This window comes from Podarcis muralis, chromosome 1, assembly GCF_964188315.1.
Source record: "Podarcis muralis chromosome 1, rPodMur119.hap1.1, whole genome shotgun sequence".
Lineage (NCBI taxonomy): Eukaryota > Metazoa > Chordata > Lepidosauria > Squamata > Lacertidae > Podarcis > Podarcis muralis.
This window is the reverse complement of record NC_135655.1, coordinates 74,204,690-74,223,207: the sequence shown is the minus strand read 5'-3', so window position 1 is coordinate 74,223,207 and position 18,518 is coordinate 74,204,690. Positions and strand designations below refer to the sequence as shown.

The 18,518-nt window shown below is 43.8% G+C and overlaps 1 protein-coding gene across 2 annotated transcripts in view; it reads left to right on the top strand.

The window, feature by feature from the left end:
- LSP1 (lymphocyte specific protein 1) overlaps positions 1–18,518 on the top strand; it is a 77,899-nt gene that overhangs the window by 48,766 nt on the left and 10,615 nt on the right. For both annotated transcript variants that reach the window (XM_077931417.1, XM_077931420.1), the window contains exons 2-10: positions 1,231–1,383; positions 7,254–7,436; positions 10,666–10,996; positions 11,675–11,788; positions 12,294–12,337; positions 13,834–13,915; positions 15,003–15,140; positions 15,874–15,954; positions 16,702–16,825. In XM_077931417.1, coding sequence (XP_077787543.1) covers positions 1,231–1,383; positions 7,254–7,436; positions 10,666–10,996; positions 11,675–11,788; positions 12,294–12,337; positions 13,834–13,915; positions 15,003–15,140; positions 15,874–15,954; positions 16,702–16,800 — 1,225 coding nt within the window. In that variant the 3' untranslated portion in view covers positions 16,801–16,825. The remainder of the gene's footprint in view (positions 1–1,230; positions 1,384–7,253; positions 7,437–10,665; positions 10,997–11,674; positions 11,789–12,293; positions 12,338–13,833; positions 13,916–15,002; positions 15,141–15,873; positions 15,955–16,701; positions 16,826–18,518) is intronic.

Sequence of the window (18,518 nt, the reverse complement as noted above, 5' to 3'; positions counted from 1 at the left end):
TCCCAGGTAAAGGGAGTGCTGGTGCAAGAGTTCCATTGAAAATATTATTGGAAAGGTAACAAGGTTGACCTCCACTACACTAGAGGTAGGAATACTTCAGCTAGCTGTGCATAGAGTTGCTAGAGTAGAAGGTACATTAGTGATGGGCTTCCACTACAGGTAATTTTATGATCAACACAACTGCTGTGTAGCACAGCGCTTCAGAAGCAATATAGCACACAAAGTAGCTTGTGGGGGGTGGGAGTGGGGCTACTGTGATAGGTTCCTCTCAGGTAACTGCTGTTATTTACCAAGAAGGGGAGGGAAGGTTTATGCTGGGAAGATGCTCCACCAGCAGGGCTGGATTGGCTCCGCTGGTGCATTTGCACCTTATCTCACAGCCAAGACCATATAACACCGGTCCTGAAAGACCTACAAACACAATTCAAAGTGTTGGTGCTGAACAGCAAAGCCCTAAACGGCCTCAGCCCAGTATACCTGAAGGAGCGTCTCCACCCCCATTGTTCAGCCTGGACACTGAGGTCCAGTGCTGAGGGCCTTCTGGCGGTTCCCTCATTGCAAAAAGTGAGGTTACAGGGAACCAGGCAGAGGGCCTTCTCGGTGGTGGTGCCTGCCCTGTGAAACACACTCCCATCAGATGTCAAGGAAATAAACAACTATCTGACTTTTAGAAGACATCTGAAGGCAGCCCTGTTTAGGGAAGTTTTTACTGTTTGATGTTTGATCGTGTTTTTAATATTCTGTTGGGAGCCACCCAGAGTGGCTGGGGAAACCCAACCAGATGGGCAAGGAATGAATGAATGAATGAATAAATAAATAAATAAATAAATTTTATTATTACCAAACTCCTTACCCCTCCCCAACCTGGAAAGCTGATGTAAGGTCTCTGCTCCACCCAGCAAGCCCTTTCTGTCAGCCTGAGTTCACCAAGTGTTCTTTCATACGTTGGCATATTCTTGAAAGCTTCTTTATACTGCCTTGGACTACCTAGCTCAGTATTGTCTGCCCTGATTGGCACTGGAGGCTCTCCAGGGCTTCAGGTGGGGTCTCTTTCTCTTTCCTGGAGATGCTGGGGACTGAAGCTTTGGCCTGCAGAGCAGATGCTCTTCCACTGAGCTATGACAGTTGAGGATCTGTGCCGCTCATGGTGGTTCGGGCTTTGTATTTTCTCCATGCCACATAGCAACATACCTCTGCTTCACCTGACTTCCCTTTCTCTGTGATCGATAGGCTGACGGCGCAATGGAGTGTGGAGGACGAGGAGGAAGCAGCCAGGGAGCGGCGCCGAAGGGAGCGTGAGAGACAGCTGAGGTCCCAGGCAGAAGAAGGCCTGACCACCACCAGCACTTCTTCTGAGAGTGGGGTGGCAGCACAAGAAAGCCGGTGAGAAGCGACTGAGCATAAAACCACACACACACACACACACACACACACACACACACACATCTTATTCCAGTCCACTGTTAAAACACAAAATAAAATCTCACAGTTGTCAGCTGCTTGATGAAGAATTCTCCAGAATTCAACAGTATGTCCTCAAATAGAAGTTAATTCAATAAAAGTGACAATGAATTGCTTTATTTGTGATGCATTTATATAGGTGTATATAGTTTTGCTTTGTTTTTATTTCATTTTAAGGAAATATTATTTACAGTTGTATTATTTTGTGTAATAAAATAATACAGTGGTACCTCGGGTTACATATGCTTCAGGTTACAGACTCCGCTAACCCAGAAATAGTACCTCAGGTTAAGAACTTTGTTTCAGGATGAGAACAGAAATCGTGCAGAATGGCTGCAGTGGGAGGCCCCATTAGCTAAAGTGGTACCTCAGATTAAGAACAGTTTCAGGTTAAGAACAGACCTCCAGAACGAATTAAGTACTTAACCCAAGATACCACTGTATAACATTTTTCAACCAACCAACCAACCAACCAACCAACCAACTAATATGGTTACAATAATACTGAGGAAAACATGATTATTATCTGGCTTGGTACGCCAGCACTGTGTGCAGGCCAAATGAATCAGCTCCCATGTGGCTGGCTGCAATCTCATTATTTCAGGGAGAACAATAATTTCCTCTAGTGTTTGAGGTGGCAGTAATTGGGCTCTCCTCATTTAATCCCCACAACAACCCTGCGAGGTAGGAAGGTTAGGTTGAGAGGTAGCGACTGGCCCGAGGTCACCCAGTGAGGATTGTGAGAAGCCCCATGTTTTCCTCCCTTGTAAGTCAAAGGCCGGGGGAATTCAGCTGGTAGGAGAGGGAAGGTCAATCATTCTCTTGCTTGCCAGTTTCCCCCTGCAAATGTTTTCCCAAGCCATCTATAATATTTTCTCTCTCTCCCGGTCAGGCTCCAAAACTGAAAGTGTAAATGGGATGAAAATGTGATTTTTTTGTGGGGGAGTGGGAGCAACTGCTGGAGAAAATGGGGTGGCTCGGTAATGGCTAAGCATCTATCCCTGCAACTTCTCTCTCTCTCTCTCTCTCTCTCTCTCTCTCTCTCTCTCACACACACACACACACACACACACACACACACTGTTCTCTCAGCAGATGCAGGGTTGGGACCATGTGTTTGCCAGGGAAATGCCCCATTAGAAAGTGACCCCTTTTTAGTGTTGCATCTGAAGACTGGCTATTGGAGGAGAAGTTAATACAAAGAGAGAGAAACTATGCTTCTAGTTATTTTTCTGTAAAAGAAAGGTTTTCATTTTCACTTAAAAAATAGTTGACTTGATGGCTTCATGCCGCTCCCCACCCATTTCTCAGCCTTTTCTGCAGCTGTTGATCTGGCTGCAAAGGTCAACATATGAATACTGTCTTTCTCTTAAGTAAACTCAGCTCGCACTTATGGTGACTCATCCTCTTCTTGTACCTTGCTGCACCAATCCCTCATTTCCAGGAAGGAAGGGGGCTTCTTGCAGCCACTTTCAACAAACAGCTGTGATAACTTCCCTGTAGGTCCAGATTATGCTTGTTGGACATCCTTTATTGTGTCAGAACCTCACAGAATGTCTTGGGCACCTCTCCACCTTCAGTTGAGTATGATGAGTATACAGGACTGAGGGTGGGGGAATGGCAGTGGCCAATGCCATCAATACCATGCCATGCTTGGCTTCCAGAGGCATCCAGCTGGTGACTGTAAGGAGAAACAGACTAGGGTGGAATCTTAGATTCTTACTTCAGTATAGTAGAATTATCCATGCAGCCTCAACCAAAAGACCAAGTCCAGGAAATACAATATTTTGTGAGCTCATTTGCAAATCGGACCAATGATAGTCTCTCTTCAACACAGTATTTTACCAACTCAAGCTCCCATTTTAATTTTCCTAGCTTTTTACAGTGATCTGAGTTGTGCAATATTTCACACAGTGGATTCAAGTTGTCATCATTCCTGTAATGCTTGCAGACTTGCTACTATAACAGTATTGTCTCTTTCCTTGAATCTGTTTTCCAATTCATTGAGTGCAATGGTCAAGAACAATGTCATCAAGCCTTCTGAGCTCTAGTTCTCTTTCCCTTCCTTCAAAACTGACACCCCCACTGTCAATAATACTGTCAGAAAACTTTTATGTGAGCTTACAAAGAGGTTTTGATGATGCTTCGTGGTCAGCAGTTTCCATGCTTTCCTCGGCTGCTTCCATAGTGTTACTGAAAACAATATCCTTTTGCATTTCTTGCAACTGCCTTGTAGCACAATAAGATTCAATGCTGCCTCAATATCCGGAGTCTTCTGCTATAACAGTGATGTTATAAGTTTAAGATATCCCAGTTATTTTAGCATAATTTCAATAAGAAGGGAGGGCAGATAGATGACTAATCTAACTGAGCAATTCAATAGCTCCAGTTTTTAGATGACCAATTTTTTCACAACGGAAAGATGCACTGATGCATTTGTGTGTGGAAAGAAATAATTATTTATCTGAATGTATAATCATAAATGAATCCGAATGTCCAGTCCATTGTTGAACCAACAGGCATTTTAAAAAGCTACCTTTATAAATCTGAGCAACACACCCATTCTTAAGAAAAATACATACAACTGTTTACATAAGCCAAAATATTCCTTCATTTAAGGTAGAACCTCAGTTACGTGCACTATTGCCAAATGGAGTTGGTGATTTAAAGCAATGAAGAAACAAAATGTTTCAGTCAAGTTCCTTTGAGATCAAAGCTTGAACACCACCAGATGTGCATTTCGAGACAGATGCTTCGTCATGCGATTGAGTAATTAGTTTGTCAAAATCTGACTGTAAGCCAGCTAATGTGGACAAAATTTCAGATGTTATACTTCAGTACTTTGTGAATGAAGTTCTAAAAAAAACAACACAACTGTCTTTCTATCGGCTTCATGATATAGCAGAGCAATTGCCACATCTACAATGCCTTGTTTCGGCAGGTCCACATAACAGCAGGGTCGCTTTTATATGTCAAGCGGTATATAAATAGTCTTCATAAATAAAAGTAAAGATTGCTTTATCCAGAGTCATGAAAAAGGAACATTTGTACCATTTGCATACGTGAAAATGGACGTAGAAGGAAATGTACAGTAGTACCTCGGTTTATGAACTTAATCTGTTCCAGAAGTCTGTTCTTAAACCAAAGCCATTCTTAAACTGAGGTGTGTTTTCCCTAATGAGGCCTCCCACTGCCAGTGCCCTTCCACTGTTCGGCTTCCATTCGTAGACCGAGGTAAAGTTCGCTAACCGGAACACCACTTCTGGTTTTGTGAAGCTCTTATACAGAATAGTTCGTAAACAGGGCTGTTCTTAAACTGAGGTAGCACTGTACATAGAAAAATAGCATGTCTGAAATGGTTATCAGGTAGGGCTAACTGATCTCCAGAAACATTTACTGATTCTCTGCTGATTCTCCTTTCCCTTTTCTCTGTCATGTCAAATGTACAATATACGATATATATTTCATGATCAATGTTGCAACTTGCGAGTGTGTGCTGCCTAAACATTCTACAATATCCAGTTCAGAAATCTCAGGAGGACCTGGCATTGTGGGACAGGAAGAGCATCATCTCAACTACGGAATCATTTTGCATTTCCATAACTGTTTCGAATCAAACAGGCACTGCGAGTGCTTTAAATTGTGCCTGTCTGCTGTCGGTAGATCTTTCATTCTAAAAGCAGTCGGGCTCAGGCAGTGAAGGAAGCCTGTGAAAAACAAAAACAGTGTAAGAGGTTCTAAGCAACTCTCTCACATCCCCGTTTACTTATTTTCCTTTTAGTTAACTCTGGCCTAGGAGTTTGTGCATCTTTGTATTAAATTGCAGCCGCTGTGTTCTATCATAGCTTTGGAATGCAGTCTGTATACTCCAAAGGCCAAATGACGGACTCTTGCCAGTTGGGTATAAGTGCTCCTTTCCCTCTCTTCCTTTATTAATGGATGGAAGAGATTATTTTCTCTGTGTTAACACATACACATACACAATCCTTAACATTAAAAGCATAAGAAATATCTAAAGTTCCGTTCCCCACCCTCGAGTCTCTCCCCCCCCCAAAAAAGAAGAATGTAGGATGCTTTATATTGTTTCAGACTGTATTCTTAGTGTGAATTACCTCAATACTTATTGCTGGTGGTGCAGTGGGACATTTGTCTGCCAGCTAATTAGGAATCACTTGGATAAAATGTTGGAATATATTTTAAGGACAACTTTCTGCACTCCGAAGCCAACAGGAAACTCTCACTGATTTTTTTAAAATAATCCTTGAGTCAGATGATCTAGACTCAGTTTGCTGATAAACTATATTGTATTTGTGGAACTTCTGCCATCACATGAGCTCTCAAAAGAACAGAGCAAGATCAATTTTCTTCTGCGCCAGCAAATAACTGTTGTGACCAATAAACACATAGCAACAGCCCAAGTTATATATTTCAAACTCCTACTGGTACCAATTGGAGACTTAAGCTGCAATTCTCTCTGCAGTTTCCTGAGAATAAACCCCAGTGAAGACAGTGGGGCATGCATCTGAGTAAACATGCCTAGAACTGTGCTGCTTATCACTCCCACTGAAACCAACAGGATTGATCAGAGCCTAGTTTTGACTGCACACAAACCTTATAGCCAGCCGCAAATTACAAAGCACCAAGCATAGGCAGAGTCCTATAAATTAATCACCGTTGTGAGTTTCTATACCAAACCACACTGATGCTTTATAAGGGCTTTTGTAAACAATCAGTGAAAACATCCCCCAATTACGGTACCTTTAAATTAGAGTTTATGCTTTTTTTTAGCTTTTGAGCTTTTTTTCAAAGGAAAACCCAGAAGTTTGTGCATCTTAGACAAACCCCCAAAGTTGTTGTCAATGGCAGGTGTGTGAGTCCTAATATAATTCATGGGGAGAAGGGACAGAAGCTTGGCTGCAGCAGATACTAGACCACTATTTCATGACTTAAACAAAATCCACTGACTAAATCTGTACTGCGGTGGTGGGGAGGACACAATCTCTAAAAAATTAATAAGAATACCACATAACTCTAAATAAATATTCAGAAATAGTGCAGCATTGCTACGGATGCTTTTGTATAGATGGTTAACCTCCCCCCCCCCCCCCCGTGTGTGTGTGTGTTGACATCCTGAAAAAGAGAGAGCTAAAACTGAAAATTTCTCAAAATGGCATGAGCTTGAGAGTGGAATGGTTGTGTTTCTTGTCACTAATCAGGACTCCATCTGCACTATAGATTTAAAGCAGTCTCATACCACTTTGAGCAGTCATAGCTTATCAGGGGAACTGTAATTTGTAAAGGGTGCTGAGAAAAGAGACTCCTACTTCCCGTGCAGAAAAAAATATTATTTATTGAATTTATATACCCTTTAAACAATCCCTCTGGAAATTGTACCTCTGTGAGGGGAATGATGGTATGAAGGCTTAGTGGCGCTGCAGTTGGGGCTGAGCAGGTGTACCAGCCGAGCCAATCCAGCTCTCTTGCCAGTGCGTCCACCCAATCACAGTGTCCCCACAGCTCTGTCCAGGTAAGCGGCAGTGATTCCAGAGTCAGGAGGGCGGAGTTGCCCTAACTCACCAGCCACTTCTGGCTTCACTCCAGCTCCCATCAGCCTGACCATTGGCCACAGGGGCTGGGACAAAGGGGAGTTAGGAGTTTACAACATCTGAAGAGCCCACAGGTACAGTAGCTAAAATGAGAACAGTCAACAAAGGCAGTGACCAGAACAATGTGTGTGTTATTCTGAACTTGCATTGTGTTAAACATCTTTCTTTCTTTCTCCTGTGTTTCAGGATTGATGGTAAGCCTTCTGGGACTACAGAATTGGAAGAGGATGAAGGCTTTAGTGATTGGTCCCAGAAACTTGAGCAGCGCAAGCAGAGATGGGCAGGGGAAGGAGTGCCGGAAGCAGAGCAGACATGCCAAGGTGACTGGAGAGAAGCCCAGCCGGTGGCACCTGCATGCTGTGAAGAAAGGTAGAGATGCTTTTTTGTTCCTCCAAAAGACGTGGCAAACTCTTACACACAAACCAGAAGAACTGGTGTCGAACCAGAGACACCAGAAGAATTGCAACAATTCTGTGCAGGTGAACTTAAGAAGTAAGGCCCACCAATTGAATGGGGCTTACTTCTAGGTAAGGGGATGTAGCCTGGCCACTCTCAGGACAAAACGATCCGATTTACTGCAAGCCATTTCCGTTATCAAGACATTTTCCAGCCCAGGCAGATTTTTATTTGACATTCCTGCATTAGTTCCACTGAGTAAACACATGTATGGTGGGTTTATTGTTTGCTTAAAAAAAATATATGGCTGGGGTATGTAGGCTGTTTCAGCTGGGAGAGAGAAAATATGGAACACCTGCAGCAGGACAGTGCAAAGGAAAGGAAAGGGAGGGTGTGTCCTGAAAACCTTAATTAGGAAAACACATTTAGGTGAGATGATTCTGCTTTGCTTCCTGTTTTCCTGGAGGCTGAGGGAGAGCCACAGCTCCAGTGTAAGTAGACTCTTGATAGTGGGCCTTTTACCAGACTCTGGGTGGAATTTAGAGTGAAATCTTTCTCTTGTGTCCTTTAAAAGAGTTGCTCCAGACTCTGAAGTGCATTGTGAGGTTTCATTATATCTGTTGTGGGCCATATGTACTCTGAGAAGCTATCACTGCCTTAACATGGGGAGACTATAAATTCTTTGTAAACTTCCGGGGAATTTGTTCTTTCTAACTGTTGGTTAGCTTTCCCCAGTGGATTTTAGGATTGTTAGGGTTATTGGGCCTTGGGGGGAGTCCACAGAAGGATATACATAGAGATCTCCTACTTGCGAGTTGAGAGTAGGCTTCATATCACTGGGAGCTTCCCAAGAGTAGAATGCCAAATGGACTTGGGTGCTATTTGGTCACAAATAGGAGGTTGCTAACTCTGTAACTGGCTTTTGGCATGTGCCTCTTAACGCCAGCTTAATGTGCTGACCTTAAGCTGGTTGCCTCAACTCAAAAATGATATTGTGGAGTTGGAAAAGTCCATCAATGGCTACCAGCCACAGTGACTGTTTTGCCTCCACACGCAGAGGCAGTAATGCTTCTGAATGCCAGCTGCTGAAAACAAAAGGAGGGGCGAGTGCCGTTTTGCTCAGATCCTGGTTGCAGGATCTCATAGGCATCTGGATGCCTACTGTGAGAATAGAGTGCTGGACTAGATGGGTCATTGGCCTGATCCAGCAGGCTGCTCTTATGCTCTTATGATGAGGCTTTTTTCTGTCCTTTCAAAAGCTTCATCTGATCCTGCCAGCTCTCATCTTACTTGGTTGGCAACCCTATACAAACACAATATTGTTGGTTCTACGTTGGTTTGGGGTGGTGTTTACCAGCATGCACATTTTTATTTTCACTGCATTGGGGGGGGGGGGTACCTTATAAGTAATGAATGCAGTGCTCATCTTTATACAGCATTCGTCATCCCCCCGCCCTGCGTGGAGATTCCTGGTACATCACAGATGCACCTGGGGCCTTCTGAATGCAAAGCAGGTCCTCTGCCACAGAGCTGTGGTTTCCCCACCCCTCAATTAAAGTAGTGACTTTGGAATTAAAGTTACTGTGATTGGTGAGGTTAAAACATGGAGGAGAATGGATGCTGCCTATACGACTACTGTGTACACGAAACATAGTGAGAAGTGCATGCCGAGAAAAGTGTGGAAATTCAGTTGCAATTTTCTTAGCAATTTTGCATAGCAGAAAAGCAATGAGTAGCATGCTGAGAGGCACCTGGGGTGAGCAATGCTTTATAATTGTTTATTCATAAGCATAGGGCCTATAGGTAAGCCTTGGGTACTTTTTACTGCCAACAGGACTCCTTGCCTAAGGAAGAAATGATGTTTTAATGGTTTACATTTCTAGCATTTTGTTTGTGGTTAATATCTGGTTCCAAATTCACATAAATGAAGATATGGATTTACCTTGTGTTCCATGTGAAATGCAGGGAGGGGTTGCCAGAACTACAACCAGCATTTATTGGGTTAATTTGGAATGCTTGTCCACCTTCCATGGGCTTTAGTAGGAACATCTGCTCTGCCTCAGAGCCCAGCAATGGAACTGTGTAAACACAACTTCTCGTGGTGCCTACACACATTCCCATATGTTTTTGGTATGGACATTGTGGGTCAGTGGAAGGTTAAATCAACTTCAGCTTGGCATTTACATCCAGGAGAGTCATAATATAGACAAACGCCGCCATGCAATAGTGCTTGGGTTTAGGAGATGAAGAGGAAAGAGGATTGAAGGGGAAAGATACATGATGCTGAGGTTCTGTGGGGTTTTTCCTTGAGGGATTTTGAGTGCAACTGTGACCCAGAGGTCAAGCATCCTCTCTCCCAGTGTTGCTGCTGCCATCAAACTTGCAACCTGACATTTCTCCCCTGCCACCACCGCAAAAGGCAGGATATGGATAGCAAAGCTTCACATGTCATTTCCCCCTTGTTTTTCATCGAAGGACCACAAAGCAGGGGGTATCTCTGCTCTGAGATGTATTGCACAAGTATCCTACCAGTAACACAAATAACTTCTGCTTCACCAGATTCTGGTTATTCTGAATGCCCTCATCTATTTTGCCCTGGGTTTTTCAGATATAGTAGTTCCTTGTTTTGAACAATATATCAGGAGCACCACTGGACTCGCTGTCTTTACTTTTGATACAGGACAGTTTAGAACCTGGTAGAGTCAGCTTGCTCAGTCTAACCATTAGGCAGAGGGAGACAATTGCACCAGGCAGCAATTTTTGGAGACTCTCAGTGACATTGTGTTTCACTTGCATTTGGGTGTCAAGGTGGCTTGGGCTAAATCTGGAATGTAGACTTTGTTAACAGAATACAAGGCTCCCATATATGTGTTGTGCTGGGTGCTCCACAAAGCCTTCCCCCTATATATATACTCTCCCATTCTGGCCCCTACTTCTGGGGAGTAGTAAGGAAACGCAAACAAGTGTCTCACCATATTAATGATTATGTGGCAACTCATTGGCACAATGCCGTATTTTGTTTTTCACATAGAAGTCAAATTGGTGGCATCATTTGAACTAGTAGACTTCCTTTCCTGTGAATATTGTAACTCTGCTCATCTTAAAGATATTAAAAGCGGGTGCTTGGCTTTTAAAAGAAAAGGAAGTTAACTGATACTTTTGTCCTTTTCTCTTATCCTTTTCTCCCATTGCCAATTTTCAGTCCTAGGTCACCAAGGCGTTCCTATGAGGAAGAAGAAGGCAATCTGATGGAAGCAGAAGCCAAGCTAGGGCAGATTCACCTGGATCAGGAGTCTCCCATCTTCATCCGGTTCGCACCTGGGCCTTCAAACTTCCTCAAGTTTTCCTCTGGTTCCATCTCACAAGATCAGCCTGAAGAAGAAGCAGAGCTGGATCAGCAGCAAAAGCTTAACGAAGATGTGGGTATCAGAGAAGAGAATCAGGATGTCAGAGAGGAGCTCCAAGATGTCGAAGAGGAGCCACAGCATGTCGCAGAAGAGAATCGGCATGAAGAAGAGAGAAAAATGCAAGAGGTCAGATGTGTTCTGTCATATGCCTACAAATTAGTAGGCTAAAACCAAAACGGAGGCAACAGGACCACAAGGGAAATGGGCAAAACAAGGACATAAAGAAAGACAAAAATCTGCTTGGGAACTTTTGTTGGCCCTCGGTGTCTTGTAGCTGTACACACTACTGCTGTTGTCACTGCAAGCCATGGGGATGGGATGACGTCAACTATGAAGTTCAATATTACCTTGAGAGAATGGGAAACTCATCTGAATATGACAAAAATAATTTCAACAGACACAAATGCAAAGTTACGCATTGAGGCAAAAAATAAAATAAAAATGAAATTCACAGATATAGGATTGGGGAATATCTGGTTAGGTAGCAGGCCGTGTGGAAAGGGTCTGAGGAGCGCAGTTGACTACAACTGTTGTTGAATCAGCAGCATGATGTGCCTGCAAAAAAGGGGGGAGGGCTAATGTAATTTTAGGCTGCAATAATAGAACTGTAATATTGATATCCTGGGAAATTCTTCACTAGTCAGAGGTCATCTGTCTGGACCACTGTGTCCAGTTCTGCACTTGAAGAAGGGAGTAGGACAACTGGAAAAGCAGAGAAGGTAGTTAGGGGTGTGGAAAACAACTCCTAGAGGAAATGTTGCACAAGCTCTTTTTGCTGAATTGCCACCAATTCTTTCTCTTTAGGAGAAGAAAAGGAGAAGGAATGAGGAGGAAGAGGCACCAGAAAAACGGCAAAGAACTCCAAGCACTTCCAGCCAAGAGGAAGAGTCTCAGCCACCTTCAAGCCCTACGGTAAAGGTATGCATCATAATCCTTAGGTAGGAGGACACTGGAAATCCCAGTAAACAAAGGTTGGGTCTCTCCTCCCCCCCCAGCTCCCCCCCCCATTTGGGGGACTATACGCTTCAGGTTACATACACTTCAGGTTACAGACTCCGCTAACCCAGAAATAGTACCTCGGGTTAAGAACTTTGCTTCAGGATGAGAACAGAAATCGTGCTCCGGCGGCGCGGCGGCAGCAGGAGGCCCCATTAGCTAAAGTGGCGCTTCAGGTTAAGAACAGTTTCAGGTTAAGAACGGACCTCCGGAACGAATTAAGTACGTAACCAGAGGTACCACTGTACAATGACCTAGAAGAGCAGAAGGGTACAGAACTGTGCAAATCAGGTGGGAGAAAGGCAGTCCTTACACCTTTTTCTTCTCTTTTCCCAGCCTTAGCTTGGCATTTTGGGGTGGAAGCAGGAAGGTTGTATCTATCTTCTAGACCACTGACTAAGCTGGTGTGTTGTCGTTTCTTATTTAGATCGTTGAAAGAACTGAATCCCTGAACCATTCCATACAGAAAAGGTAACTTCCACCCGAGGATTGAATGTTCTTAAGTTATGCAATGTTGATGCTGTGTTTCACTGGGTTAAAGGCAACTATGCTGAAAGTAATAATAATAGTAATTTATTATTTATACCCCGCCCATCTGGCTGGGTTTCCCCAGCCACTCTGGGCGGCTCCCAACAGAATATTAAAAACACAATGAAACATCAAACATTAAATACTTCCCCAAACAGGGTTGCCTGTTTTACTTACTTCCCATGTTACATGCTGCCTTTCAGAGCAAAGTCATCCCAATGTAGCTTCTATGAATAGCAAAATAAAACTATAAAAACAACCTAATTATATTTGCAAAATTAAAAGCAGCAGTTTAAAATGATATATAACCCAAGCCGTTAAAAGTAGATTGAAATAATTACAACAAATTGAGGTCCCTTTAAAAGCTAATAAATATGGGGATGGTGGGGCCATAGTCTATATTATTATTATCTGTAGATCAAACTTCTCAGGCATATTGGGCCACCACTGAAACAACCTGATCAGAAGTGCCCACAAATCTAATTAATCTTGACATTTGGCCTGCATGCAGGATCTCTGATCTTAAGGCCTAGGCAGGTTCAAGTGGGTGCTGTGGGGCCCTTCACAACACCTGGCCCCAAACCATTTATTCTTCTTGATACTGAGGGCAAAGAATTGGGCTGGTATCTCTTTCTTGGGCATAACACTTAAAACTTGCTCAGACTTGTGCTTCTTTATTCAGACAAAGAACTGAAACTTGGTTAGATATTTAGCCAAAAAGACTGGCCACAAACCAGGATGTGCAACTAAAGTTCGTGCTAGACAAGGTTGAATACTGGTATAGTTCACATATCGCACTAAGCTAAATCATGTGCAGGTTCCTAGGGCAGAGATTGTGGCCACTTTGCTCTTGCTGAGTAGCTCTGCTCCTGCACTGAGCAGGTTAGTCTGGGTCATTCCCACCCAGACTAACCACAGGCTGTAACCAAGATTTGTCCTATCGCTTATGGCTTGTCTGTGAGATCTATACTATAAGGAGAAACAAAACCATTCAGGAGGAGCAGAACAGCCTTGATCTCCTCACTAGGAACCCACACATTCTCACTAAAGCAGAGTTTAGCTTGGTATGACGTGTGAGCCAGGCCACTATTTACCATGAACAAACCATGGTTAAACTTTGGTTCAGGCAATCTCCCCAGTCTTTCTGCTTGCACAATGACAAGCAGGTATTACTGGTGTCACCTTTATACAAGTCCTCTGCAGGGGCAGAACTTATTAAGCAAGCTAAACCATGGTTTCCTTGAATTCTCAGGATCTTAACCCAGGGTTACTGCAACAAATCATGGTTAAGTATTTTCTTCAATTAGTTCTTACTGTATTCCAAAAATAACTGGCAAGTGGGAAGATGGCGCTATGAACATGTTGGGCTGGATTAGCTTTGAAATGCCCAGGTTTGCGAGAAATCCTCTTTCCATTGGTCTCTTCTGTTCTCCTTCCAGTAACAGTGTGAAGAAGACACAGCCACCTCTTCCAGTTTCAAAGATTGATGACAAACTTGAACAGTATACTCATGCCATTGAGGTAAGGTGAAGCTCCTTGACTCTGTTAAGGAAGTTGCCCAAAACTGTGCTGAGGGTGCAGGCTGGTTTCCTTCCACTCCTGATTGAGTTAGGGAATGTGTTAATTACTTTGAAGAACCTGCCTTGATTGGCTCTAAATGGATGGCAAGCTGGTTAGGTACTTCTGCTGTTGCACATAATAGGATTCAGATGCTGGCATCTCTGAAGATGTCATGTTTTCTGTGGCAAGCAAAGTCCTATGTGTGATGCTGTGCATGTGCTACCAGCTTGGTGTAGGCTAGGAATCAGCATGTGAAGGTGCTTCCTCTGCCCTCCTATCCAGTTATCTCATGTGTGGGTTGTGGCTGACTTCTGTTGGGCCTAATGAGATGCTTTCTTGTTACAATGCTCTGTTGCACCTCTACTGTAGGATGGGAAACCTGTACTGCATGAGAATTACATAACCCTCCTGCAGCCAAGCTGGTGCCAGATGTATCGCTCTGCTTTCCTTTGGACCACAAACTCTGAGCAGCCCAGGACCTCCATACATACTGCTCAGCCTTGCACCTTGGGGAGGTTACTTTGGTGCTACTAATGTAGCAGTTTGACTTCACCCCTGGTGGTGCACTCCATTGTCCATTGAGACAGACAACATCTGCCCTAACCATTGGCCATGGAGACTGAGTCTGCGTATTCCTGCCTTGCTGGCTACAGATTTTCCACCCTTGTCTTACCATCTATAGTATAGTTTGGCTGGCTGGTTTGGGTGTGTGTTTTCATTATGTGAGTCTCTGAAATGAAGGCAGTGTCTGCACTAGAGGTGTTTAGGAGCTGCCCTGCACCCTGCCTGTCTGTCCTACCATCAGCAGGAGCTCTGTTGGCACAAAGTGGTTGTGCATTGAAATTCCTGTCTTTGAGAGGAACACATCCACCTTCCATTAGAGCTTACTTAAGCAGCAGCATCACTGTGATGCAGATTCTGCCTCATGTAGGTACCTGGAGATGAGAGTCAATTGGATGTGTTTAGAAAGAGCCCAATACACGATTGTAAAAGAGGTGAATTAGTTCAGAGTAAGAAGCTCTTTCAAATTTACGTATGTCCCTTCCAGACGTCCATCAAGTCTCCGAAGCCAGTGCGTCAGCTTTCCATTGACCTGCCTTCCACTAGTGCTGCGGTGGCCAGCACAAAAAGCCTCTGGGAGACGGGAGAAGTGGCTCAAACTTCTGTGAAGACAACCCCCTGTAAGGTAGGGCTTCCGTTGTGCTTTGTGTTTAAAGAGCCTACTGTTGGTAAAGGTTGATGCTGTTATAGAAAAAAATGAAAATGCACCTTATTGCAGGAAGCATTTGCATGGACATGATTTAATGTGCAAAAATGCACTCAATCAAATGGGGTGAGAATATAGGGCTCCCATACTGATACATTGCATAAAAGTTCTGTCGTTCTAGTAAAGCCTCTTGCATGGAGGTGCCTGTGGTAAATGTTGACACCTAGGTTGTTATACAGGCTCCCAGTACACTTCTGAGCACAATTCAAAGTGTTGGTGCTGACCTTTAAAGCCCTAAATATCTTTGGCCCAGTGTACCTGAAGGAGCGTCTCCACCCCCATTGTTCAGCGCAGATAGAAGTCCAGCTCTGAGGGCCTTCTGGCAGTTCCCTCACTGCAAGAAGTGAATTTATGGGGAACCAGGCAAAGGGCCTTCTCGGTAGTGGTGCCCGCCCTGTGGAATGCCCTCCCGTCAGATGTGAAACCAGTAAGCAACTACACAACTTTAAGAAGACATCTGAAGGCATCCCTGTATCAGGAAATGTTTAATATTTGACATTTGCTGTGTTTTTATTATGCTGGAAGCTGCCCAGAGTGTCTGGTGCAACCCAGTCAGATGGGTGGGGTATAAATAAAAGCACCATCATCATTATCAAATGAGCTGGAAGAAAAGCAGCTCAAAACCCTACCACTGTGTCCATGCTTTTTCTAGGACATTGTGGCTGGAGACATTGTGAATAAGAGAAGCCTGTGGGAGCAGAAAGAGAGCCCAAGGACAGATGAAAATGTCAAGGTGAGAGATCCACTTGTTTTTGTAGATACTCAGGGTTTAAACTGGTGAAGAGAATCTTGGGGGCAACCTGGAGCCTGCGTGGCTGCTCCTTTGGAAAGGCATTGCTTATTCATATGGTGCTATACTATGGTGTTGAATTTGCTTTTAATATTGCTTCTTGCAAATTGTGGGAAAGCAGTGCCTCAGCAGCATGAAAGCAGTGGCGTAGCGTGGGGGGTGCAGGGGGGGGCCGGCCGCACCGGGCGCAACATCTGGGGTTAGGGCAAATCCACAGGTTAGGGGGCACAAATCCACGGGTTAGGGGGTGCAAATTACTTGCCTTGCCCCGGGTGCTGACAACCCACGCTACGCCACTGCATGAAAGGGCTCTAGCAGGGAAGCACTCTGGAATAATCACCTATAAATGGAAACGTGTATGGCGTCTTTAACACCTTTGGGTCGCTAACAGTTCAAGTGCTCTTTCAGGGCTCTTACTTAACACTACTTTTTGACATGAGCTCATCTGTGGCAGGATGACCATCTGTGTACAGTTTCACTTCTCCTATAACTTGCTTTTTTACAATAAAAATCCCCTTACTCCCTCCTCGGGTGTAAAAGGAGAAGTGGAATAAAGTCAGACCACTTTGAGAATACTGAAAGTTGGATAAGCAGGCAAAACACTTGGAAAGCAGGAAAGCAGGCGGTGTGGGAAGAGGAGTAAGTACTTTAGCCTCTGAAGCTTCTTCCGTTTCCTCCCCTCACGTTTAGCTTCCTCAGAAGCTTCCTGGCAAGAAGTACAAGTACGTGGCAACAGGGCACGGCCAATACAAAAAGGTCTTGATAGAAGATGGGGCAACTGAAAAATAGCCTGCTTTGGCAGCAAAACACACAGGTAGGTACAATGGGCCACGCAACAGATTAACTACTAGTGATTTTTTCCTCAGTGCTTGAAAGACCACCTTGCATGCAATACTTTAGTAATCTTCACATAATTTACCATTGCCATATTACAGGTGGCGAGTGAAGCAGAGCAATATGGGGGGGGTGTTGTAAGTGACCCCTTTGTACTTCAAACTCACTCTCTTTACTAGCTCTCATCCAATCTGAAACTGACTTGTGTACACACAGCTGCTTGTGCACCATTCTTAAGTGACTCTGTCTTGAGCCACAGTGACATTATCTCTTCTGCATGTAGGGAGAAGGATTTCTCTGGTAGCCGTGGAAAGCCTTATGTCTCTCGGGCAGCAATGCCATGGCATTTATTTAGTCATGAAAGACAGCACTTACTTTTTTCTCCATAGAAACACTTTATTCAATCTATATATACAAAGGTAATTAAAAAATAAAGCCTTGATTCAGGTAGCTGGGTTTTGCAGGAACTGCCTCTAGAAGGTACAGACAATGCAAAGCTGTGGAAGGAAATCTTAAAAAGGTTTCCATTGGAGTCTTGTGAAGGATTGTAGTGTGAACTATAGGCTCAGAAAAAGCCCCACAAGAAAAAGCCCCACAGCCCTTACCAAATTACTCTCCCCCTTCTTACTACATCCTACCTGACACTTCTGTTTCCAAATATGCCTGCTTCCTTTTTACTTAACACTTTTCTGTGTTCCATATTAAGACTTTACTTTTCTGTGTTCCTGATATGCCTACGTACTTTCTTGGTTCAAAATCCCCTTGCGTCTAAACTATCATTGGAGAAAGAGCATTTATGAAGACTGACTCAAACTGAACTTTGACTTTCACATCCACTTTTGAAGGGCAGCTGATACCCAAGACAGCTCACAACCTATTTATCGGTTTGTGCATTACCCTTTATGTCTTCGCGTGCATTACCCTTTACGTCTGAAAGACCTCATAATTCTCCAAAGCTTGGCTTATTTCCTGGTTCTGTAATGAAGCACACAATGGCTTCTGATCCTTCTCTTTACTCATGCATTAAAGCTCCTTTCCTTAAAGGTGGCTGTAGGGATTTTGGGTCCCACAGCTCAAAATTAAAATGCAGGAAGTTTCCACCTATGAGCCATATTGTGTTTTAAGAGCAGGATGACTCATTATGAACACTGCTCGTGTTAGTGGAGCACACTAACTGGGAAGGAAAACATACCTGTCAGCCAGATGTTGGCTCTGCAACCGGGTGAGGAGGAAAGGGCCCTTCATGCTTGTTGCAGAATCCTTACTCTTAAAGGCTGCTGAAAATAGGAGGGAGGTGACCAGAACGTAGCCAGAATCGCCAACTTTTGGCAACTGAGGCTCTTCCAAGGATCATTCTCCCTGTGCAAAGGATTGAACTTTACAGCTGTTTTTGCATATGGCAGGGGAGAATTAAGCTAGCTAACTCTTTGTTCTTAAAAAGAAAAAGGCAAGTGCCCTTGTTCCATCACTAGTGCCATATCTTATCCACCATCCTTTTTACTCTTGGCAACATTCCCTATTGGCAACTCTTGGGCAGGCAAAGTGGAAATGCATTTCAATCCTACTAAGAAAGACCTATTGAATTTTTCCTAAGAAGAGATTCCAGAACTTTTGCTTTTCGCCAGAGCTATCTTTCAAAGCCTTAACTGCAAATGGTGCTCAGCAATATATAC